The sequence below is a fragment of the Marmota monax genome, unplaced genomic scaffold, assembly GCF_021218885.2.
Source record: "Marmota monax isolate L192 unplaced genomic scaffold, Marmota_monax_Labrador192_F-V1.1 WCK01_AAM20220418_F8-fsc01033, whole genome shotgun sequence".
Taxonomy (NCBI): domain Eukaryota; kingdom Metazoa; phylum Chordata; class Mammalia; order Rodentia; family Sciuridae; genus Marmota; species Marmota monax.
The window spans coordinates 81,563-105,770 of record NW_026693187.1 but is presented as its reverse complement, the minus strand read 5'-3'; the positions used below and the strand labels follow the sequence as shown (position 1 = coordinate 105,770).

The 24,208-nt window shown below is 43.9% G+C and overlaps 1 protein-coding gene and 1 pseudogene across 1 annotated transcript; one reads left to right on the top strand and one right to left on the bottom strand.

Annotated features, from left to right (window-relative positions):
- The first annotated feature begins 912 nt into the window (after nt 1-912).
- Nucleotides 913-1,875, top strand: LOC124100497 (olfactory receptor 2T29-like). Its single transcript, XM_046456029.1, has one exon. It carries the CDS (start codon nt 913-915, stop codon nt 1,873-1,875), a length of 963 nt encoding a protein of 320 aa, XP_046311985.1.
- A 10,474-nt stretch (nt 1,876-12,349) lies between these two features.
- Nucleotides 12,350-18,142, bottom strand: LOC124100496 (malignant fibrous histiocytoma-amplified sequence 1-like; annotated as a pseudogene).
- Nucleotides 18,143-24,208: the final 6,066 nt, after the last annotated feature.

The window sequence follows — 24,208 nt, the reverse complement described above, 5'->3', positions numbered from 1 at the left end:
AATACTAAATTCTTAAAGGTACAAGTAGGGACTAAAATCGGGAAACTGAATTAGTGTATCTCACAATACCATAATGTTAACAGCCACCTTCAGGATAGCTTCATCAGGACGATTAGTATACACATTAATATTTTAACAGGATTGTGCCTTTGTTCTTTTTCAAGTGGTAGTATTCTAAGAATTTTCACTGCTTTAATCTTCACCAAACGCAAAGCCAAATATTATTCTTGTGCTCCTTTTAGGCAGAGTGGACAGAGGATCAGAGGGTCCAGGGAAGCTGGACCCATGTTGGATCCAGCTAGAGTCTGGGCCCCTCGCCACACGCCCTTTGGAGGTCTAAGAACATCAGGGTCCTGCCCAAGGGAAGTAAGGCTTACTGCATACAGCCATGGGACCCTGAAGCGTGGCCCAATCCTGTGAGAAGAGGAGCCTCAAATGTTTGAAATAGATTTTCCCCAAATCATGTTTCCATTACTTTCTAAATATTTCTTATATGAAATATGCCTCTAACAGTTTTTAATGTAGTAGTTGGATCCTTAAACTGGGTGGTTTGGACATACTTTGCCATTCAATAACAAGAACCCTTGGAATAATGACCTCACTTTCTGTCTTACACTATTTGTGTCATATGGGGCACAAATTTCTAATACTTGTTGATAACGATTACTACCATTAAGAAGTCATTGACCCTGAACTGTGGCAATCTCATGATTTACCAATCCCTTTAATACTTGTTGTTTTACAATTTGTTGAATCATAGGTCATTTCACCTCCTGGGATCTGCAGCCCCTGGAACATCCTCTGGTTGGCACAATCAGGCTGGTGCACACACGTGTGCCTGCTCACTAGGCATTCATTTCAGCCTTCTCCACGACATTACCCAAGCTTTTTTGGTGGTCCAGGTGGAACCTCATGGACATCACCACCTGGATGAACAATCACACAGGGTGGACAGATTTCATTCTGGTGGGACTCTTCAGTCAATCCCAACATCCATCTCTGCTTTGTGTGGCCATCTTTGTGGTTTTCTTGATGGCCTTGTCCGGAAATGCTCTCCTAATCCTCCTGATACACTCCAATGTCCAGCTCCACACTCCCATGTACTTCTTCATCAGCCAGCTGTCCCTCGTGGACATGATGTACATCTCCATCACTGTGCCCAATGTGCTCCTGGACCAGATGCTGGATGTGAGTACCATCTCAGTCCCTGAATGTGGGATACAGATGTTCCTCTATGTGACACTAGGAGGCTCAGAACATTTCCTTCTGGCAGCTATGGCCTATGACCGCTACATGGCCATCTGCCATCCGCTTCGTTACCCTATGCTCATGAACCACAGGGTGTGTCTCCTCCTGGTATCTGGCTGCTGGTTCCTAGGATCAGTGGATGGCTTCATGCTGACTTCTATCACCATGACCTTCCCATTCTGCAAATCCCGGAAGATCCATCACTTCTTCTGTGAAGTCCCTGCCGTGATGAAGCTCTCCTGCTCAGACACCTCGCTCTATGAGACACTCATGTACCTGTGCTGTGTTCTTATGCTCCTCATCCCTGTGACAGTCATTTCAGTATCTTATTCCTGCATCCTCCTCACCATCCACAGGATGAACCCTGCAGAGGGCAGGAGAAAGGCCCTGGCCACCTGCTCCTCACACATGATGGTGGTCATGCTCTTCTATGGTGCTGCTGTCTACAACTATATGCTTCCCAGCTCCTACCACACCCCGCAGAAGGACATGGTGGTGTCCGTCTTTTACACCATACTCACACCTGTGCTGAACCCCTTAATCTACAGTTTTAGGAACAAAGATGTTACTGGGGCTCTGAGAAAAATGTTGAGTGTGGAACCTTTTTTTTGGGAAACAGTAAAATAGGGAATTTTGGTACCATGGTTTCTTCTCCTTCTCTCCACATCAGATGATCAAGATTTCCTCATCTCGACACTCTCTGGACTCCTACGTCATGGTGTCTCATTCATAAGCATCCTTTCAGGGATCAACTTCCTCTGTCCACTCCTTGTGCATTCAAAGTCCTTATGCAGCTCCCCTGGATCCATGTTATATTTCTAAGTGGACAATGACTTTCTGTTTCATATTATTAGGAAACACATAGTGGATATTTAGAGGAAGTGGTCATGATGTGCTCTACTTATAAGGTGCAGAGAGATAAGGGAAGCGATGAAGCAAAAGGGGGTTCTGAGTTAACATAGATGAGTCTAGATAAAGGCTGTGTGGGAAATAATACTAAAATTCATTTGTGCCAATTTTTATAAACAATCTCATTTGTCTGTTTTGCTTTTGTTGTTTATGCTTTTGAGGTTCTACCCAAAAAAATATTGCATAAAATAATGTCATGAAGCATTTTTTTTCCCGTTTTTTAAACCTTTCATAGATTCAGATCTTGATTTATATCTTCACTCATTTAAAGATTTATATCTTCAATCATTTTGAGTACTGTGAGAGATAGGGGTCTAGTTTCATTATTTTGTACATGCGCATTTCTAATTTCCCAGCACCCTTTACTGAAGACACATTCCTTTGCCCAATGTGTATTATTGGTGACATTGCTAAAAAATAATTTGGTTGTAAGCTCATGGATTTATCTCTATTGATTTGCAGTATCTTTTGAAGTCAGGTAATGTGGATGCCTCCAATTTTGCTCCTTTTTCTCAGGATTATGTTTGGTATTCAGGATCCTCTGTGGTTCCATACTAATTTTAGGATATTTTTTCTATTTCTGTGAAAGATATTGAGTATTTTGATGGGGATTGCATTGAGCAGTAAGGATATTTTAACAACATTCATTATTTCGATCTATGAACATGGAATAATGTTCATTTATTTTTGCAATTTCCTTTATTGATATTTTATACTTTTCAATCTAGAGATTTTTAATCTCCTTGATTAAATTTATTTCTAGGTATATTTTCTTTTTGGTAGCCATTAACTTACTAAAGTTATTAGCTTACTAAAGCCATTACATTAACCATACATTGACTTCTTTATTTATTTTTCAGATAGTTTGCTATTACTCTGTAGAGATGAGACTGGTTTTATATGTTGATTTTGAATCCTATTACTTCATGAATTGGTTCATTATTTCTAACAATTTTTGGTGGAGTTTTTTTTTTTCCCTGTATAAAACGATGTCATCTGTGTTCAGGGATAACCTATCTCCTTCTCTCCAATTTGGATGCTTCTTATTTCTTTCTACTATCTAATTGCTCTGGATAGATCTTACAGTAGTGTATTAAGGGAAAGTCATCCTGGTCTTCTTCTATATCTTAGAGTAATGCCTTCAAATTTCCCTATTTGGTATGATGTTAATTGAAGGTTTTTCACATATGGCCATTATTGTGTAGAAATATGTACTTTCTACTCCTAATTTGTGAGCTTCTTTTTTTTAAATCATGAAGCGATGTTGAGCTTGTCAAGTGATTTTTGTATGCCTTTGAGATAATTATATAGCTTTTATCCTTTATTTTAATGTGATATATCACATTCCTTGTGAATATGTGTTGAACATAATAGTAAATAATACACCCTGGTTTGGATCCCATTTGATCTTAGTGTACAATATTTTAAATATGCTTTGCTAGTATTTTGTTGAGGATTTTTGCATCTCTGCAATTTTGCATTTCTATAATTTTATTTCTGTTTTTGTGTGTCCATTCCTGGATTCAATATTAGAATAATAAAACATTTATATTATGTTCAAATTTTCTGTCTTTCTGTGTCTCTATGGTTGTTTTTTCTGTCCAGTATTAAGTGAGAAAGATGCTGAAGTTCAATTTCCCAGCTCTACAAGCTAAGTTGTGACCTTTACAAACTGGCTTCCTGCCCTGGTATTCTACTTGAAAATGGGCCAGGTGCATTATTTAGAGAAATAAAAACAAAGAAATTTAAATAAGAATCATAAACATTTTATTTTAGTGAGGAAGAATTCCCAGATGACCCCAAATACAAAATAATAGTAACCACATAATATCATTGACCTGAACTTATTGTTTCCTTATGTATGAAGAACCAGAACCTATGGGTATCATTCCAAAAATCAAAATCCAGTGGATAACCTGAAAGCTCTTGTCCAAATGCCAAAGGTTCCCGTAGCATGGTATTCTGAGTCAGGTGAAGGTAAGTTGTCACGTAAAACTCCAGAACACTGGAAACAAACCAGGGAGAAAGGGAATTCTTCATGCAACTCTGTGCTGGGTCAGTCTGGGGGTATGGTGGTGGGCGCTGCAGCAGAGGAGCAAGTTCAGCCCAAGGGCTTCCTCTGCTGATGTCCAGCCCCACCCCCACCCCTGGGGTTTGCAGAGCAGATCCCTGCTCAGCACTTGGCTTCTGGTTCCCCCTGCAGCACATAGTCACCCTCTGCTTCCCACATCCATCCTCAGTTATGATAACCAGCCTTGTCTTCTTTATCAAAACACATTGTTGGAAAAAATCAGACCCTTATGTTTTATTTGTTCATCTATTTACTTACTTTCTCCAAGGACTTATGAGCTCTATGAATGCAATAATTTCATCTCTTGTTTGCAGTATGTCCATGGATCACAGCAAAGCACCTGGCTCATGAGAGTCAGTTGCTACTCAACAGTGACACGTTCTCGGTGTTCCACAAGTTTTTATACTATTTAGCCACATTCGAAGCTTAATTTCCTAATGAACAACTCCAATTTCCTTTCACCTAACAGAAGTTTTCTGTCTTGTGCTTCTCATGTTCTTGATTTCTTTTGAAGCTTTCTTCCTTTCTGGGAAGACAAAAAATAAAAAATAAAAAATCAGTATTCTTGTTCTGTCTGCTAAGTCCAGTGTCCCAGTTAGTATTATTCAACCAATGTCTCTGCCAAACCTATTTCATCTCCCCAAAAATCAAATGTTTAAATAATACCAAATTTCACAAACTTCTCATCTGAATCCATCTCTCCCCTGCCCCATCCCTCTCGGTACTGTGTAGGTATTCTGTGTTTGGGATTGGGGTCTCTACTAAACTTCATGATTGTGGCATGCTTGGTGGCTAGGAAGTTTCTGTGCAAAGGTACTGAATGGCCTGGCTCCTGGGAAACTCCCATATAAATTAGACGAGGGATGCCTGGCCACTGTAGCAATGTTCTTCAGGAGGGTTTCAACCTTGATCTTAGACACATAACTCCTGGGAATAAAGGAAATTGCTTGCTTGATAACTACAATGTTTTACCAACCTCTGGTGCTCCTGGATCTGCCCACATAATAGTAACTTTAGACAATGGACTTTCTTGAGAACTGCACAAATCTCCTAACATTGCATATTGCAACGGTGGAATGTAACTGCAGAATAAGCAACCTTACTGATATACTAAGCAATAATGTTGTTAGGGTACTACTGACCTAATGTAACCTATTGATATAAATAAAGCTTGGCAGCTTGACCCCTGAGCCACTCTGCCACTTTCCTGCCTCTGCATCTTGTCTCAGGGTCCCCTTAATTATTTATTCTTTACAGCCCTGGGAATTGAACCCAGGGGCACTTAATTACTGAACCACATTCCCAGCCCTTTTTAAAAAAAAAATTAGAGACAGGGAGATAATAAATTGCTTAGGACTTCACTAAGTTGCTGAAGCTGGCTTTGAACTCTAGATCCTCCTAACCTCAGCCTCTTGAGCCGCTGGGATTATAGGCATGTGCCACCAAGCCTGGCCCATCTCTATTTTTCAGTGAAGATAGTTTTGTTTTTGTTTTTTTATTATTAGTTGTTCAAAACATTACAAAGCTCTTGACATATCATATTTCATACATTTGATTGAAGTGGGATATGAACTCCCATTTTTTACCCCGTATACAGATTGCAGAATCACATTGGTTACACATCCACGTTTTTACATACTGACATACTAGTGTCTGTGGTATTCTGCTGCCTTTCCTATCCTCTACTATCCCCCCTACCCTACCCTACACTCCCATCTTCTCTCTCTACCCCATCTACTGTAATTCATTTCTCTCCCTTGTTTTTTTCCCATTTCCCCTCACTTCCTCTTATATGTAATTTTGTATAACAATGAGGGTCTCCTTCCATTTCCATGCAATTTCCCTTCTCTCTCCCTTTCCCTCCCACCTCTTGTCCCTGTTTAATGTTAATCTTCTTCCCATGCTCTTCCTCCCTGCTCTGTTCTTAGTTGCTCTCCTTATATCAAAGAAGACATTTGGCATTTGTTTTTTAGGGATTGGCTAGCTTCACTTAGCATAATCTGCTCTAATGCCATCCATTTCCCTGCAAATGCCATGATTTTGTCATTTTTTAGTGCAGAGTAATACTCCATTGTGTATAAATGCCACCTTTTTTTATCCATTCATCTATTGAAGGGCATCTAGGTTGGTTCCACAGTCTAGCTATTGTGAATTGTGCTGCTATGAAGATCAATGTAGCAGTATCCCTATAGTCCGCTCTTTTAAGGTCTTCAGGGAATAGTCCGAGAAGGGGAATAGATGGGTTGAATGGTGGTTCCATTCCCAGCTTTCCAAGGAATCTCCATACTGCTTTCCAAATTAGCTGCACCAATTTGCAGTCCCACCAGCAATGTACAAGTGTACCCTTTTCCCCACATCCTCGCCAGCACTTGTTGTTGTTTGACTTCATAATGGCTGCCAATCTTACTGGAGTGAGATGGTATCTTAGGGTAGTTTTCATTTTCATTTATCTGACTGCTAGAGATGGTGAGCATTTTTTCATGTACTTGTTGATTGATTGTATGTCCTCCTCTGAGAAGTGTCTGTTCAGGTCCTTGGCCCATTTGTTGATTGGGTTATTTGTTATCTTATTGTCTAATTTTTTTAGTTGTTTGTATACTCTGGATATTAGGGCTCTATCTGAAGTGTGAGGAGTAAAGATTTGTTCCCATGATGTAGGCTCCCTATTTACCTCTCTTATTGTTTCTCTTGCTGAGAAAAAACTTTTTATTTGAGTAAGTCCCATTTGTTGATTGTTGTTATTAACTCTTGTGCTATGGGTGTCCTATTAAGGAATTTGGAGCCCGACCCCACAATATGTAGATTGGAGCTAACTTTTTCTTCTATCAGACGCAGAGTCTCTGTTTTGATATCAAGCTCCTTGATCCATTTTGAGTTAACTTTTGTGCATGGTGAGAGAAAGGGATTCAGATTCATTTTGTTGCATAGGGATTTCCAGTTTTCCCAGCACCATTTGTTGAAGATGCTATCCTTTCTCCATTGCATGCTTTTAGCCCCTTTGTCAAATATAAGATAGTTGTAACTTTGTGGATTAGTCTCTGTGTCCTCTATTCTGTACCATTGGTCCACCCGCCTGTTTTGGTACCAGTACCATGCTGTTTTTATTACTATTGCTCTATAGTATAGTTTGAAATCTGGTATCGCTATGCCGCCTGATTCACACTTCCTGCTTAGAGTTGCTTTTGCTATTCTGGGTTTTTTATTTTTCCATATGAATTTCATGATTGCTTTATCTATTTCTATAAGAAATGCCATTGGGATTTTGATTGGCATTGCATTAAACCTATAGAGAACTTTTGGTAATATTGCTATTTTGGTGATGTTAGTTCTGCCTATCCATGAACAGGGTATATTTTTCCATCTTCTAAGATCTTCTTCTATTTCTCTCTTTAGGGTTCTGTAGTTTTCATTGTATAAATCTTTCACCTATTTTGTTAGGTTGATTCCCAAGTATTTTTTTTTCTTTTGAGGATATTGTGAATGGGGTGGTTGTCCTCATTTCCATTTCAGAAGATTTGTCACTGATATACAGGAATGCCTTTGATTTATGCGTGTTGATTATATATCCTGCCACTTTGCTGAATTCATTTATTAGCTCTAGTAGTTTCTTTGTAGACCCTTTTGGGTCTGCTAGGTATAGGATCATGTCACTGCAAATAGTGATAATTTAAGTTCTTCTTTTCCTATCTTTATGCCTTTAATTTCTTTCATCTGTCTCATTGCTCTGGCCAGTATTTTGAGAACAATATTGAATAGAAGTGGTGAGAGAGGGCATCCCTGTCTTGTTCCAGATTTTAGAGGGAATGCCTTCAGTTTTTCTCCATTTAGGATGATGCTAGCCTGAGGCTTAGCATAGATAGCTTTTACAATGTTGAGGTAAGTTCCTGTTATCCCTAGTTTTTCTAGTGTTTTGAACATAAAGGGATGCTGTACTTTGTCGAATGCTTTTTTCTGCATATATGGAGATGATCATATGGTTCTTATCTTTAAGTCTATTTATGTGGTGGATAACATTTATTGATTTCTGTATATTGAACCAGCCTTGCATCCCAGGGATGAATCCTACTTGATCTTGGTGCACAATTTTTTTGATATGTTTTTGTATCCGATTTGTCAGAATTTTATTGAGGATTTTTGCATCTAGGTTTATTAGAGATATTGGTCTGTAGTTTTCTTTCTTTGAAGTGTCTTTGTCTGGTTTTGGGATCAGGGTGATGTTGGCCTCATAGAATGAATTTGGAAGAGCTCCCTCTTTTTCTATTTCCTGAAATAACTTGAAAAGTACTGGTATTAATTCTTCTTTAAAAATTTTGTAAAACTTCGCTGTATACCCATCCGGTCCTGGGCTTTTCTTGGTTGGTAGTCTTTTGATGGCTTCTTCTATTCCCTCCATTGTTATTGGTCTGTTTAAATTGTGTGTATCCTCCTGACTCAATTGGGCAAATCATATGACTTAAGAAATTTATCGATGTCTTCACTATCTTCTATTTTATTGGAATATAGTGTTTCAAAATAATTTCTAATTATCTTCTGTATTTCTGTAGTGTCTGTTGTGATATTGCGTTTTTCATCCCGTATGTTAGTAATTTGAGTTCTCTCTCTTCTTCTCTTCATTAGCATGGCTAAGGGTCTGTCGATCTTATTTATTTTTTTGAAGAACCAACTTTTCATTGTGTCAATTTTTTCAATAGTTTCTTTTGTTTCAATTTTGTTGATTTCCGCTCTGATTTTAATTATTTCTTGCCTTCTGCTACATTTGCTGTTGTTTTTCTCTTCCTTTTCTAGGGTTTTGAGATGAAGTGTGAGCTCATTTATTTGTTGGTTTTTTTCTTTTTTTGAGGAATGAACTCCAGGCAATGAATTTCCCTCTTAAAACCGCTGTCATTGTGTCCCATAGATTCCAATATGTTGTGTCTGTATTTTTATTTATCTCTAAGAATTTTTTGATTTCCTCCTTTATGTCTTCTGTAACCCACTGATCATCCAGTAACATATTGTTCATTTTCCAGGTGATGCAGGATTTTTCCTTCCTTCTTTTATCATTGATTTCCAGTTTCATTCCATTATGATCAGATAAGATGCATGGTATTATCTTCACACCTTTATATTTACTAAGGGCTGCCCTATGGCATAATATATGGTCTATCTTTGAGAAGGATCCATGTGCTGCTGAGAAAAACGTATATTCACTTGATGATGGTTGATATATTCTATATATGTCGGTTAAATCTAGGTTATTGATTGTGTTATTGAGTTGTATAGTTTCTTTATTCAACTTTTGTTTGGAGGATCTGTCCAACGGTGAAAGAAGTGTGTTGAAGTCACCCATAATTATTGTGTTGTGGTCCATTTGGTTCTTGAACTTGAGGAGAATTTGTTTTATGAATGTTGCAGCACCATTATTTTTTGCATACATATTGATAATTGTTATGTCTTGTTGGTGAATGGTTCCTTTTAACAGTATGTAGTGTCCTTCTTTATCCCTTTTGATTAACTTAGGTTTGAAGTTGATTTTATTCAATATGAGTATGGCCACTCCTGCCTGCTTCCAAGGACCATGTGAGTGGTATGATTTTTCTCAACCTTTCACCTTCGGCCTGTGTATGTCTTTTCCTATCATATGAGTCTCCTGAAGGCAAAATATTGTTGGATCTGTTTTTTTAATCCAAGTTACTAGCCTATGTCACTTAATTGGTGAGTTTAAGCCATTAACGTTTAGGGTTACTATTGATATATGGTTTGTACTTCCAGTCATGTTTGTTCATTTATTTATTTATTTATTTTAATTTGGCTTGTTTTTCCTCTTTGATTATTTGTCCCCCCTTTACTGAGTTACCGCCCACTGTTGGTTTTGGGTGCTGTTTTTCATTTCCTCTTCTTGTAGTGTTTTGCTCAAAATGCTTTGCAGTGCTGGTTTTCTGGCTGTGAATTCTTTTAACTTTTGTTTATCGTGAAATATTTTAATTTCATTGTCAAACCTGAAGCTTGATTTTGCTGGATACAATATTCTTAGTTGGGATGCATTATTTTTCAGCGTTTGAAATACGTTGTTCCAGGATCTTCTCACTTTCAATGTCTGTGATGAAAAATCAGCCGTTAACCTAATTTGTTTACCCCTGAATGTAATCTGCCTCCTTTCTCTTGTAGCTTTTAATATTCTCTCCTTGTTCTGTATGTTGGATATCTTCATAATAATGTGTCTTGGAGTTGGTCTATTACAGTTTTGTATGTTTGAGGTCCTGTAGGCTTCCAGGATTTGGCAATCTGTTCCGTCTTCCATGTCTGGAAAGTTTTCTAAAATTATTTCATTCAATAGATTGCTCATTCCTTTGGTTTGGACCTCTATACCTTCCTCTATCCCAATGACTCTTAAGTTTGGTTTTTTTATGACATTCCATATCTCTTGGATATTTTTCTCATGGTTTCTTACCAGCCTTTCTGCATTGTCTATACTCTTTTCGAGTTGATATACTTTGTCTTCATTATCTGATGTTCTGACTTCTACTTGATCTAGTCTACTTGTAATATTCTCTCCTTTGTGGTGGGAGACTATGTCTAGAGATGTTGGGCTTTATTGTAATTTAAAGTAGATTCATTTGTTTCATAAAAGGCTTACGGATTCTGTAGGCATATATCGTTCTGTTATTTGGTTTTAGGACTTTAGGTTGGGTGCTATGATGGTATGAAGGTTAGTATATCTTGGCTACTTTGGAAGATTGCTCTACTGAAGGGGGATATTAACAGGTGAATGGACCAGGGTATTTGGTAGTAGCTAGGGACTTAGGAGCACTATAGACAGCCTTGGAACATTCACCTATTTGCATTTAGAAAATTACACTCAATGAAATTCGTAATGCTTGGGATGAAAGTTAGGGGGAAGGGGAAGGAAGAAGTCCTTAAAGAGAAAGAGGGAGAGAAAAATAGGTAGAATAAAGGAGAATGGAAAGAACAATAAAAATTGAAAAGGGAAAAGAAAAAAAAATGATAAATGCAGTCTTAGAGTTCTATTTTCTTCTCTTCCAGTAGGTGGAGCTGTGCCTGCCGAGCTGAGCTTCTGCCCTCTATATGCCGGAAACAATCCCTGTAAGGTGGCTCCTCTTCCCCTACTGGGCAGCACTCCAATCCTGATAGCCCAGGGCCGTTTGCCATTTCTTGTCTCCGGCCCCTCCCCGCTTTCTCCTGCCAGCCAGCCAGGCCCCGCTCACCAGAGGCGTTCTCCACAGATCTAGTTACACTTGCAGCCCCCTTAGTGCCCTGTTCTTCCAATCCACTGAGTACTCTCTCTGTTTGCCATTCACCCAGACCCTAAGGTTGTGGAGCGGGTGATCTGGGAACTGTCAGCTTATTTTGCCTGGACCCCTTCAGTGGCCACGCCCCGGGAGCTGGCAGCAAAGGCCTTGGCTGTTGCCGCTGGTGGTAGGGGGAGATGGAGGTCAGGAGTCCCCTATGCTTCCCTCAGCCCCTATAGTCACGCCCACGGAGCTCTGGGGAGAGATTTTTGAGATTTCCCAGCTGTATGTATCTGGTGGGGTGGGAGTCACACACCTGTTGAAGCGGATTTCACTGGGAAAGGATCCCGTCCACCAAACTCTGGTGACGTCAGCTCTCTGCTATGGCAGACTCCAGACTGCTTGCCAGGGTGTCCCATGGGAGGGGTGGGTCTGGCCTGTCTCTGGTCTGTCCCAGTCTCAGTTCTCGGTCCCCTGTTTCATGGAGGCTTGGTCAGCAACCACTTCAAAGTGTCCAACTCTCCATTTCTCTACGCCACTCATGGTCTCCGGTGAGCGTGCTCAAATGCCTCTGTCTGCTGCCGGTTGCCAGACAGTCGGCCAGCACCTCCGCGCACAGCATGGCCGAGATTCACCCGTACCAGGGCAAGCTGTCACCTCCAATACGCCCAAACTCCCCGCCTAGGTCTCACTTCAGCGGAATTTTGCTGGGAGTTTCTCAGCAGGCAGAATCCAAACGTTCTGATGTGTCTCTCTGTCCGTGTGGCTGAGGAGGCAATGGAAGCGCTGCCTCCCCGCCCACCACCATGTTGAGTCCATCAAGAGAGTTTCTTGGTATTTATTCTTTTTTTTTTTTTTTTTTGCTTAACCATTTCTTTGTATTTTTATTGAGTTTTTTTTTTTAAATTTCTGCCCAAATACCACAGTGAACTGAGAAACCACAATTACAATTCACAGACTGTGGCATGAAAAACATCACACACTCCATCAGGAATCACATCAAACCCTTTCCTCTTTATTCATTCAAAAAGAGAGTCCAATGCACAAGTGTCAAATATGAGCACTGTCATTTTTTTTCTTTTCTTAGAAGGGGAAAAACATTTATTCTGGCAGCACTTTTACAATTCCAGGAAGTGGCTCTGATACCACAAGTTGCAGGAATAGAAACCATAACAAACTTGGAGGGCATTTCTTTGAGAGGCAAGGGACTCCGTGGTTGGAAAAAAATTCTTCTTGTGCTTAGTGAATTGCCTGTCAGCCTCAGCGGGCAGCTGAAATCTTCCTGGGTGTTGAAAGAGAAAACGGAATTTCCTACATAGACATTGTGGAAAACTCCTGTAGAGCAGAGTGTTTTCTGTATCTCCAACCCTCCCCCCACAGGCTGAAGCAAGTTCTCACGCGTTGCTTTTTCTGGAGCTTCTTGTGGTCACATGACCCTCTTATCATATGGACCTTTTGGCCAAAACACACATGGCAGCAAGGTTTCCTCTTACACTGCTTCTCTAGGGTTCAGATGACAGCACAAAACATGACTGGTCAAAAAAGAGCAGATATTAAGAACATGGGCATTTATGTTTGTGAAAATAGCAAACACTTTGAGAGTATGTCACCCGAAGGGGCATTATTTCCATTTATATGGCCCTAAGGGGAGTTGGTCCAAAGTCATATGCTTGGGAGTCTCTTTCAAAGGACTGGTCAAGTCAGGTGATTGGACAGTATAAGTACTGTCTCATGCCAATTAAAAAAAAACTTATTGCCCAACAATTCAATGGTCCATAAAGCAATTAAATGTTACCATTCAGTTTACACACACACACACACACACACACACACACAGGAGAACTGTGACAAAAGGATTAACCAGATTAGTCTTGTGACTGTTCTAAAAGGAAAATGAAATCTCCAATTTGAAGTGTCATATATTCAAGTATTTAAAAAAATGTAAAGACAATCTGATCCCACTCTTGATTTTAAGATGATACGGAAATCATAACCAGGGCTTCTGGAGTCAGTGAAATTAACTCCTGGGGCACAAAATATTTTATAAAAATTGATTTGTGAGGTCATGAAATGCAGCCCACTTGTTCATTCTTTCTTTTGAACATGTGGAGACCACTGTGGCATTCCAAAAGTCAGTGCTTTCTAAACAAAGTGAAAGAGTAACACCAGCTGACTCGCTCTTCTGTCTGACACTGGTGAGAAACAGTTTTGCACATTTTCTATCAACACGCACAGGAGGCAGATGTAAACAGATTCCTTTACATTCTTCAAAGAATGTGTTACTACTGCAGCATATGCTGTTTGGCCCCAATTAGGAGGAGACTAGAGAGCAATTGGTAGGGTTTGCTTTTTAAGTTTTACCTCCTGGAGATTTCAAAACAAGCGGTTTACTAGTTCTTGGCAGTAGATTGTCCTACAAGAGGCTCTGTATGAATAGCCAGTGTGGTATTATGCTCCCCAGGTAGGAAGCTCACTACCCGAAGGTCCCACAGACCAGATGTGGAGGGCTTACAAAGTGCTCTGCTAAATTCTGGACCTGTTCTAGAAAGGAGAGGTAATAATTAGCAGAGCCCCTTGCATGATTCAAAACAGACTCCCGATGATCTTAAGCTACACTGAGGTTTTCCATGAACTCTTTGTTCCAGAAGAGCGCCCGTCTCTGCCTCGACACTAATGATATGTGGGTAAGGAAAAGGAATGCTTCTGCCACCATTCCCAGTGACTTACAGGCAGGGACCTTGGATAAAGATGGGAAGGAACACTGCCTGAAATGCATGTTGAAGGATCCTGTGGATGACTGGCAATCTACGAAGCAACACTAGATCCGTGGGCTAACAAATACACAGACATCTTTTTTCTTTTCTTTTTTAAATCTGAGAAGGCTATTAAAGAATAAAGAAAAGAACAACAACAAAAAAAGTCTTATACTAAAATAAGAAATCAGCCCCATCTTGGCACAGTTCTCATGCAAAATATTGCACCCAGTGTTAACTAACGCTAGAAGCTTCAAACTGTATAAATTTAAATGTATTTGCATATTATAAAAATAAAGATAAACATATACATATTTTACACTAGTTACGGAACAGCAATGAATGTCAGTTGATTCCTCTTTCACATTGAACAGAACTGAAACCCGAGTGCTCTAAATACTGCCACGGTACTGTAACTATGGCTTATATGTGCACGGAAAACAAAATCCCTGAGAAGCCATTCGACTTTTTTTTTTTTTTCTTTTCTTCAAGTAGTGCTCTCCTTGGAGGATCACAGTTCTGAGGTTCCGGTTGTGAAACTTTAGCTCCATGCTCTCTCTGTCCTTCCTCCGCCCCCTCCACACCTCTGCGGTGGTCCTCTGGAAGCATCCTGAGCTCTTCTTCACTCCAGTGCCCAGCATGTGTTTGGAGGTGCAGAGGGTTCCCAGGTGAGTTGTGATGCTCTATTTTCTCCATGGAAATCCCACAGTCCACAAGTCACTGGTTTCTGTGCTTTTCACCAACGTTCTTCTTGGAACAGGGGCTGATCACAGTCGGCATAGGTGGGTAAGCCAAGGCAACATTCACTTGCTCGCTGCCGTTCTTGGGGCAAATGATTTCTGCCACTCCTTCTGGTCTGGGCTGGCTCAGCAATTCCCCTGAGAAAGCGTGTGGATTGGGTGACCCCCTCTTAAGGCACTTAGAACAGAGGATGTGCATGGTGTAGTGCAGTCCAGGCCATTCCTGAAGTAGGACATTCAGTTCCTCTACCAAGGGGGTGATGGCTTGCCACGCGGTCCATATATTTGGTAATGAAGCATGGCTGGCAATGGACAGGGTATCTGGCTGCAGGACCCCCTTGGCAGGTCTGTAACTCACCACCACAGGAACTTTTCCTCTATATGCAAAGATCTGAAATTTACCATCTGACCTGTGCACCACATGGCTGTTGATCTGGACACTGTAGCGTGCAAACAACCCAGGTGGAAAGGTAAAGGGAAAACTATATTCAATCTGCAGCTGCTCAGCCACAAAAGACTGCCCCGCTAGGTTGGTCCCATTAATCCATGCCTCTGCATGGGGCACCTCGTTCTGCACATAGCATGGGAACTTGTACCAAGCTGTGGACCCATTCAAAGGCTTGCCCTTGGGTTTATTGAGGCAGTAACAGAGTCCCATCTTCTCCAGCAGCTCCAGCAGCAGCTGCAAGTCCTGCTGAGCCTGGATATGAGGCTTAAGCAGGAACCGAATGACATGGGCTGGCAGGAGCCCATGCAGCAGAAAGCCCTCCACATAGTGATGGAGCTGGGTGGCCCAGAGCAGGTCCTGGCTCTGGGTGGGCAGCGACATCACTGGGGAGCTTTCCCCCTCCCCCTCACTCTCTCCACTGGTCTCTAGTAGCAGTTTATGCAGCAGCAAGGAAGCATCCCTCTGGAAAAAGACATTGAGGATGTCAATGAGGCGGGTGAGGTTGTGGAAGACGTGCTCCTTGAGGGCCGGGCTATCCTCAAAGTAGAGCAGCTTGCCACTCTCATGCAAATAGGGAAAGAGCACTCTGCAGTCGGTCCTCGGTCAGCCCTGTCTGCAGGCCCAGGCGTGCAGAGTCCCACCAGCTTAGCCAGTGGTGGTTGTGCCTGTGGTGGTTGGAAATGCAGTTCCTCCAGCACCTGCCAGGATCAAGGCAGGACTCTATGTAAGTTGGGGAAGATTTCTCGGTGCTCAGCTACAGAAAGCAGCTTGTCCCGAAGGCGCTGCAATTGGCGGGGGTCCCTGCAGCTAACAGGCAATACCGGAGAGAGGATCTGCAGCCGGTGGTTGAGCAGGTATTGGAAATGGGCCTTGCGTCGCCGAAGGTTCTTGTCAGAAACACCATAGTAGGCTGCATGGGGGCTGGCAGAGCTCAGCTCGAAGTCCCGGGCCAAGGCCTCATCCACCACCTGGGCTAGACGGCTCAGGCCCTCAGCATCGTGCTTCTCCTGCAGGGCGATCTGGCGGTGAATATCCAGACACTTCTCCTCCAGCTCCCGCTCCTCACATAGGTCTGCATGCGTGCCCACAATGCACACCACAGCATGAGGTACCCGGGCCCCCACCCGATGCAAGAAGGAGCCCATAGTACTGGGAAAGCGGCGTGGTTCATAGGTGGCCAAGTTGACTACCAGCACATACAGGGCTCCTGGGGAGAGGAAGAAGGGCTGGATCACCTCATAGCTTTCATCACCAGCTAAATCATACACGATGAACCTCAGACCCCTGGAGGCATCAGCTGTCCAGCTGGTCACCTCAATACCCTTGCTACTGGCAGGAAGGGAAGGTGGGTAGTTCTTCTGTTTGTCCCCTCCTGCATGGCTTCCCTCCACTATCTCCTCGGTGAGGCAGTGTCAGAGCAAGGTCTTTCCTGCAGCCTTATGCCCCATCAGGAGCAGCTTGAGACGGGGCTACACGGCTGGCTGGGAATGAGCCAGCTCCTTCTGGTAGGCCACGATGTAGGGGATCCCCTTCATGCAGACCTCGTAAGGGGGCTGTATCAGTGGGTTGTCCTTGATCTTCCACAATCCCACACGGGAGAGCTGGCCAAAGTTGTCAGGAAGCACAGCGATCTGGTTCCCTTGCAGCACCAGCTCCTCCAGGCCGGTCAGTTCCACAATGGAGTCGGGCAGGTATCGGATGCGGTTATTATCCAGCCACAGAGTGAGAAGCCTTTCCAGCCCCGAGATAAGGGATGGCACTGAGGTGAGCTGATGGCGACTAAGGTAAAGCTCCTCCAGACCAGCCAGGGGCAGCAGAGCTGCAGGGAACTTCTCAAAGTGGTTGGAAGAGAGATTGAGCATTTTGAGCCTTTGCAGCTGGCTGAACTGGGTGGGCAGATCCTGCAGCCGGTTGTTGTCTAGCATGAGGCTCTCCAAACTGGTCAGTTCGCAGAAGCCGATGGGCAGAGTGCCAAGCTCGGCCCCACTCATCCAGAGGATCTTGAGGGCACGCAGGGCACTGATATCATCAGGTAGGCCTTTCAGCCGGTTGCTGGACACGTCCACTTCCTCCAGGGCCGCCAGTTGCAGCAGCTGTCGGGGAAAGGCAGTGAGCTGGTTGTGGTCCACATCGAGGGTGCGCAAGCGGTAGAGGCAAGACAGTGAGTCGGGCAGGTGCGCCAGTCGGTTGAAGCTAACATCCAGCTCCTCCAGGTGGGCAAGGACGCCCAGCTGGGAGGGCAGAGCAGGCAGCTGGTTATGGCTGAGGTTTAGCTTGCGCAGCTCCCTTAGGGCACTCACCACCTCCGAGCCCAGGGCTGTCAGCCCATTGTGACTCACGTCCAGTTCCGTGAGATGGTGGCCCAGCTCGGCCACCGCAGGGGGCAGCTGGGCAAAGCGGTTCCTGCGCAGGACCAGGACGCGTAGGCTGCCAAGCGCCGACCCCAGTCCTTCAGGCACCTCCTCCAGGCCGTTGTTCCCCAGGTTCAGCACCTCAGTGTCCCCGATGTTGGCTGGCAGCACTAGCTGGGGAGCGTCGGGGGACTCGAGCGGATCCGCTCCGGCTCCGGCCCCGGGGCAGCCCCCAGCCGCGCTAAGGGTTAGCTGTCGCAGGTTGCTCCTCAGCTTCCTGGCGCGAAGGGCGGCGTCCCGCCACAACCTCACCGTCTTCAGGTTGCCACTGTCCTTCCCAGCCATGGCGGGGCCCGGGACCGACACCCTCACGCGGGCGCGGGAGCCCGCAGCTGCATGCCATGCTGCACCCGGGCCGGCGCCCGTCTCCCGGGCCCTCTCGCTCCCACTCCTCCCTTGCCTCCGCCCCTCGGCGGCCAGCGGCTATGGGTCCTAGCGCAGCTAGTGGCTTGGCGCCCGCAGCTGAGGGGCGGCGGCGACCGGAGCAGCTCTGGGGGGCGCCGAGCACGCGGCGCGGGGGGAGGCGGAGGCCGGCGCGGAGTGCAGATCGCATTCTCCGTCCTCCAGGGCCATGGGCGCGCCGGGCAGCAGGGCCGCCGCCCGCCACGCCGCGAAGGATGCCTGCTTCTCCTCCCGCTCCGCCCGCCTTGCGGCGCCCGGGTGCCCAACTCCGGCCCCGCTACCCTTGCAGCCGCGGCCCCGCGGCCGGCAGCGTCGTCGCTTCCACGAGCTCCGGGAGGAGGGCGGCGCTCCGCTCCGCGGCCGGCATGCTGCGGGCGCAGGGCCGGGGAGTCGCCGCGAGGAGGGGGCGGCGGCGCCTCCTTGTCTCCGCTTCCCTGGGGCTCGGGCGGGAGCGCGAGCGCCGCGTCCCCGGCTCTCGGTATTTATTCTTTATGCCTAGTTGGTTTTTGAGGATTACAATGATGGACATATATGGGATAAAATCAGGTAGTAGTGATCGTGATTTCAGGCCCACGAGTTCTATGAAAGTCAGTGCTTTGTGCTGAAAGGCTGCAGGGCTACTATACCAGCATCCTCTTTCTTCTGGAACAGAATCCTCTGAGACTGTGGTTGTTGTGGTCATTCATCAGGTAAGAACAGTGATGGGGTTGCTAAGCCTGTTTCCTTAATTTAATTCACTGAAGGCAAAGGAAGCAGTGCCCAACCCAGTTTGCACTCTTTAAACATTGATATGTCTTCTATGCCAAGGTACTTCTTTGGTCACTCAGAAAATGATATACAGTCCAAAGTCCCACTTCCTGAAGATTATACTGAGGGCAGATAACTATTGGTTCTGGGATAATCTCCATCCCATGAATTGCTATTTATATTAACAAATAACTCAAAACGTCTGTTTCTTTTGGAGGAAAATATGTAGATAAATGAAAGACAAAACTTTTTTTTCAACTTTTAATTCCATGTATATAAACATGCCTGAGTATACAATCTGGAAGGAGCATGTAAGTATTCTAAGGAGACCATTCAACTGGGAATTCTGGGGCTGCAGATTTTACAGGGCAATTGCAAGAGGTACTGCAAAACCCCTTTGGTTTAAACAACAGATATTTATAGGAAAGCCATTGCATCCTGTTGTCCAAACTAACAATGCTTGTCCTCTCCAAGTAAATGACAGTAGAGTCTTTCTACAAAATTTGTATACAAAAACTTGCTTATCATTATGTTGGAACCATGATGCCAAAAACAACAGGGAGGACTGACCAGAACTTCCCAGTGGGCTTCATTCTGCTGGGGATCTCTGAGTGGCCCCAGCTGTAGGTTGTGATCCTCTTATTCACCATGACCATCCTTGGCAACTCCAGCATCATCCTGCTGTCCTGTGTGGACCCCCATCTCCATTTCCCCATGTACTTCTTTCTTAGCAATCTTTCTTTCTTTGGTCTCTGTTTCACCTCAACCTCTGTACCCCAGGTATTGTCCTGGCCGATAGTCCCATCTTCCACCACCTTCCTGTAGACTTTCTGCCCCCATTGCCTCCTGGATGGCTTTCTGTGTGAGATGCCTATTCTCATGCACCTGGCCTGTGGAGACACCTCTGCCAATGAGTGGCAGATGACCATCACCATTGTCATCTTCACTATGACTGATCCTGGCTTCCTAGGGCTGCATAGCTCAGGCTGTGAGGAACATGATCCTCCCACTTCCTTATAGTCTCCATGTTTTATGGGACAGTGGCCATGGTGCACATTAACCCTAAGAGCAATTTTGCTTCAAAGGTTGGCAAGTTTTTCACTTTTTTTAACACAGTGGTCACACCCCTGTTGAACCTTCTCATCTACATTCTGAAGAACCAAGAGGTAAAGGACACTTGGCTAAGACTGCTGGGAAAGTGGGTCATCCCAAGGAAAATCAGGAAATGGAGGACTTGAATCAAAAAGAAAGTTCAATCATGACATGCACATGCTCTACTTTAGGGTGTCTCTGAAATATGTCTGCAAAAGAGGTGGCTTTAGCTCACACCCTATTGTTTATATCTTATCGTTTATCTCTATGATTTCATATGGCATTCTTTTAAAGACATGCACAAAGCAATACCAGTTTATGGCACATGATGAATATTCAAATTTGATTTGCTAAGAGAGAAATGAATACTACTTACAGGATTGAGTTTTGAGAAATTATTGCTAACACAACATCACTAGCATGAGTTGAGCATTCTGGAGTTAGAATCCCAAAATTCATATGTATAAGGTGAGTGATGGTGATAGTCTGTGGGGCGTCCTTGGTGCTTAGTACATGTGAAGACTTTCCTTTTTAATCGATGTAAGAAAGCCAGCCGGTGTGCAAAGAAGTGATTCTACTTGCATTTCTTGTGCTGTATTTTAAACAAATTAATATATGCTAATTTAAATAAAAGAAGTATATCCACAGAATATGGCAAGAATCTGCTCTAAAAATCCTAGGGGTCTGTGCTGTACTTCACCTGTAGTGAAGTGTCACTAGAAGCCACTATCATTTCAGACATGTCTGGATCTGCTGGCACATAGGACCCAAGTGACAGAGAAGTTTACATGGCAGCTTGGACTTGTTGCAGAACCTTCTCTTGTTCTCCTCCCCACTGAAAGCCAGAGGCTTCATGGCCACTTGGTAATATGGGCAGACATAATACACCCATGTAACTAGTAGGTTGTCTTCAAAATTCAGAGATCATAAATGGCTCTTTTCAGTTGTAGATGGGGCCATGTACAATGACTTATTCTTCATGTGAGAGAACATATCTCATGACCCAGACCACTATATCCCTAGCTGCTTCCCTGATGTGTAAGTCCCCTGAGCTTTGGTTGGACTTTATCCACACTCTGACACACAAATGATTGCCAGCCAGCCAAGAGCATTTCCTGCTTCTTGCTTGGTTGGTCCACTCAGTGTCATGTAACTGACTCACTGATAAGTCCTGTAGCAGGTGCAGGTAATCAAGGTCCCTGCTAAAAATCATGATGCAGGGCTGGAATGCCAATATGTTCCTGGGTTAGGACACTGAGAGTGTATTGTTCGCCTTGCCAGATGAAAGAAGATTGCTTCTGGCAGACTGTATTAAATTATATTGTGGAAAAGCAAATGCGGGTCAATAGCTGTGCACCCATCACCAGGCAAAGTGCTATTTGTTTGATGCAATGAATCCATATCTGGTGCCCAGTTAAGCTCTGGAGAACACACAATTGTCCCCCAGATCTCTTCCACAGAGAGTAGTGCTAGTGAGAATATGATGAGAATGAACACCATGTCCTTCACAGACTTGGTGGTGGCACCAATCTCTGCAGCCTCCTGGGAGTGTGGCATTGCTCCTGCTTTACCAGAGTGCATGAGGAAGCAGTCCTAGTGGTGCCACTTGGATTTCCCAGCATATGGCCTTCATCCACAGGCCAAGCAGACAGTGAGGTGTTCTGCTGGTTGCTGTGCATGTCGGGCCAGTGCTTTAGATCACCTAATTTTCATGACCTCTTATTTCAACTGGTAGTCCATACAGATAGTCCACATAGTTTTATTATTTATTTTATTTTTCTTTTTGTGGTGCTGGGGATTGAACCCAGGGCCTTATGCATGCTAGGCAAGCACTTTGCCAACTGAGCTATATCCCCAGCACCCCCCTACACACACACACACACACACACACACACACACACACACAGTTTTAGGTCTCCTGAATTGGCATGAGTTCAGAGCCTGTGCCAGAGGGCCCAGAAATGTCTGATTATTTTATTTTCCCCGGGGCATAGTTGCCCTGGTAGAAGTCTGTAGGGTTTTTCCAGAAGGTGGAATAACAGTTAACAGTTCCTATACAGCTTTGGCAGGACACCAATGGCCTTTCCCAGTGGAACCCAGCCTCTGATTCAGTAGGGGGTTAAAGTCTGCATCCTGGCACAAGTTAGGAGTGTGCTCTGAGGCTGTGTCTCTAGGGTTTCATGGTTCCATGGAGTCTTGTTCACTCGGTCAGAACTCATGATCGTAAGTTGGTACTGATGGGTGGATACTAATAAAAGGACAACAGGAGCCAATCCAAGGTCAAGGCAGAGTTTCTGAGGTCAGGGTGTGTTGTGCACAGCTGTGAGTGAAGGTGGGCTTGCTGACACAGCCTCCTGCTCCCCCGTAAGGCTGCCATCGAGGTGCGTGGAGAAGGAGGCATGTGTGTTTCACCCATGAAGCAGATAGTGCTTCTCCTGCTGTGGCCATGAGCTTGGCCACAAGTTTCCTGAAGTGATATGGGAAGTGGAACAGGCAATCCTTCCAGGGAGACGTCTGTATCCACTGTTCAAGATGGCACTCATTCTTTTTTAACTTGTTTATAGTTAAAACCAAAGAGAAGAGATACAAATCAAGTGAGTGAATGTTAGACAGTAAGGAGCTCGGATATGATGGTCTTGAGCCTTATTGACAATGACAAACACTAGGCACAGGTAAGAGACTGCACTTTCAGAAGAGCCTGCAGAGAAACGTGAACTTTGGGTCCATTTGGAAAGGGTCTTTAACAACTGTTGTTAGCTAGCATGTCAGCAAGATCCCGAAAGGGTGCCCTGTTGATTCCTCCTTCACACTTAAACATAATCAGTCATCCTCAAAACAACTGGAGGCTGCCGGAGCAGAACTCGATCTGGACACAGTAAAGACCAACTTGGAGCTGGCATTCGCTGCCACGCAGAGGGAAGCTTTCCCAGAACCCTGAAATACCAGTTGGGCCACTGTGAAGTTGGCTGAAGTTGCCCATCATGGTTCCTTAGCTGAGTGCTCTTTGTCATTTTCCTAGCTCTTTGCTTTTTTTGTGCTTCTGTTTAAGACTTTGGATGCATTACATTGTTTTTACTGATGAGAACTCTTCTTTCCTTTCCCCGTCATCTTGTTCTTTATGTTCCCACTTCCTCCATGAAGAAGACACGTGGCTTCATTTGACTCAAGATCTGCCTAAAACCATCAAACAGATGTCATGCTTGTCCTTATTTCTCTTTGAGTGCCACCCAGATCCATTTGTCACTAAGATTTTGTGGTAAATTATTTATTTTCATAAGTAACTCCATTCAAACATGAAACAGCAGTTCAGATGAAAATACCCCAAATGGAAGCGACCACAATTCTGGAAAGCCTACTAAGTAAAAGCCAGAATAGATTTTGACTGCTGAAATAACACATGGGCCTTTTGTAGATGCTAGCCACTTATCCAGATTTTCGCAAAAACAGAGCTTAGGGAAGGACTATGGATGCAAGTGTACAAAATTCAAATCTTCCATCTGAGAACCTTGTGATACACTCATTAGTTGGGTTTTCCTGTTTATCTTCAGTTCTGCTTGATTATCTTTCTACTTTAAGTCTCTCCACCTAATAAAACACCAGCTCAAAGAAGTGATGTCTAAGTTGTGCTATCAGACAATTTCAGAGAGGTATTTTGCCTCTGTTTTTCATCATTATCAGGCATGACAGATCTCTTACATATTACAGAAGTAGATGTATGGGAGGAAAACTACTATCTGAAAACTGACCTGCAACTCAGCCCCAGGGTTAGGTCCTCAACTCTGGGTCACTCATGGCCGTAATAAAATACCAGCAGCCAACGAGGCTAAGGAAGGCAGGTACTCTTCCCCAGTGGACAGAAGTGACTGTTGGGACACAGGGTGTGGTAACCATGGCCCTCTGTTTACTTCATGGACAAGGAGTTTCTTCTTTTTTCATGTTCCAGATGAAAAGGAATACTATTGAAATTCTCTCTACATTTTTGGTTAGAACTATTTTAGGATACAACTTTGTGTATTTCCCGTGTAATTAAATTGACACAATTATATATCACTGACCTTCCATATTTATTTCACACGTCACTAAGATCACTGAATAAGATCAAATGATGTGAGCGCAGATTGTCTCCATGTTGATCTGTAAAGTTTTCTTCTGTGACAT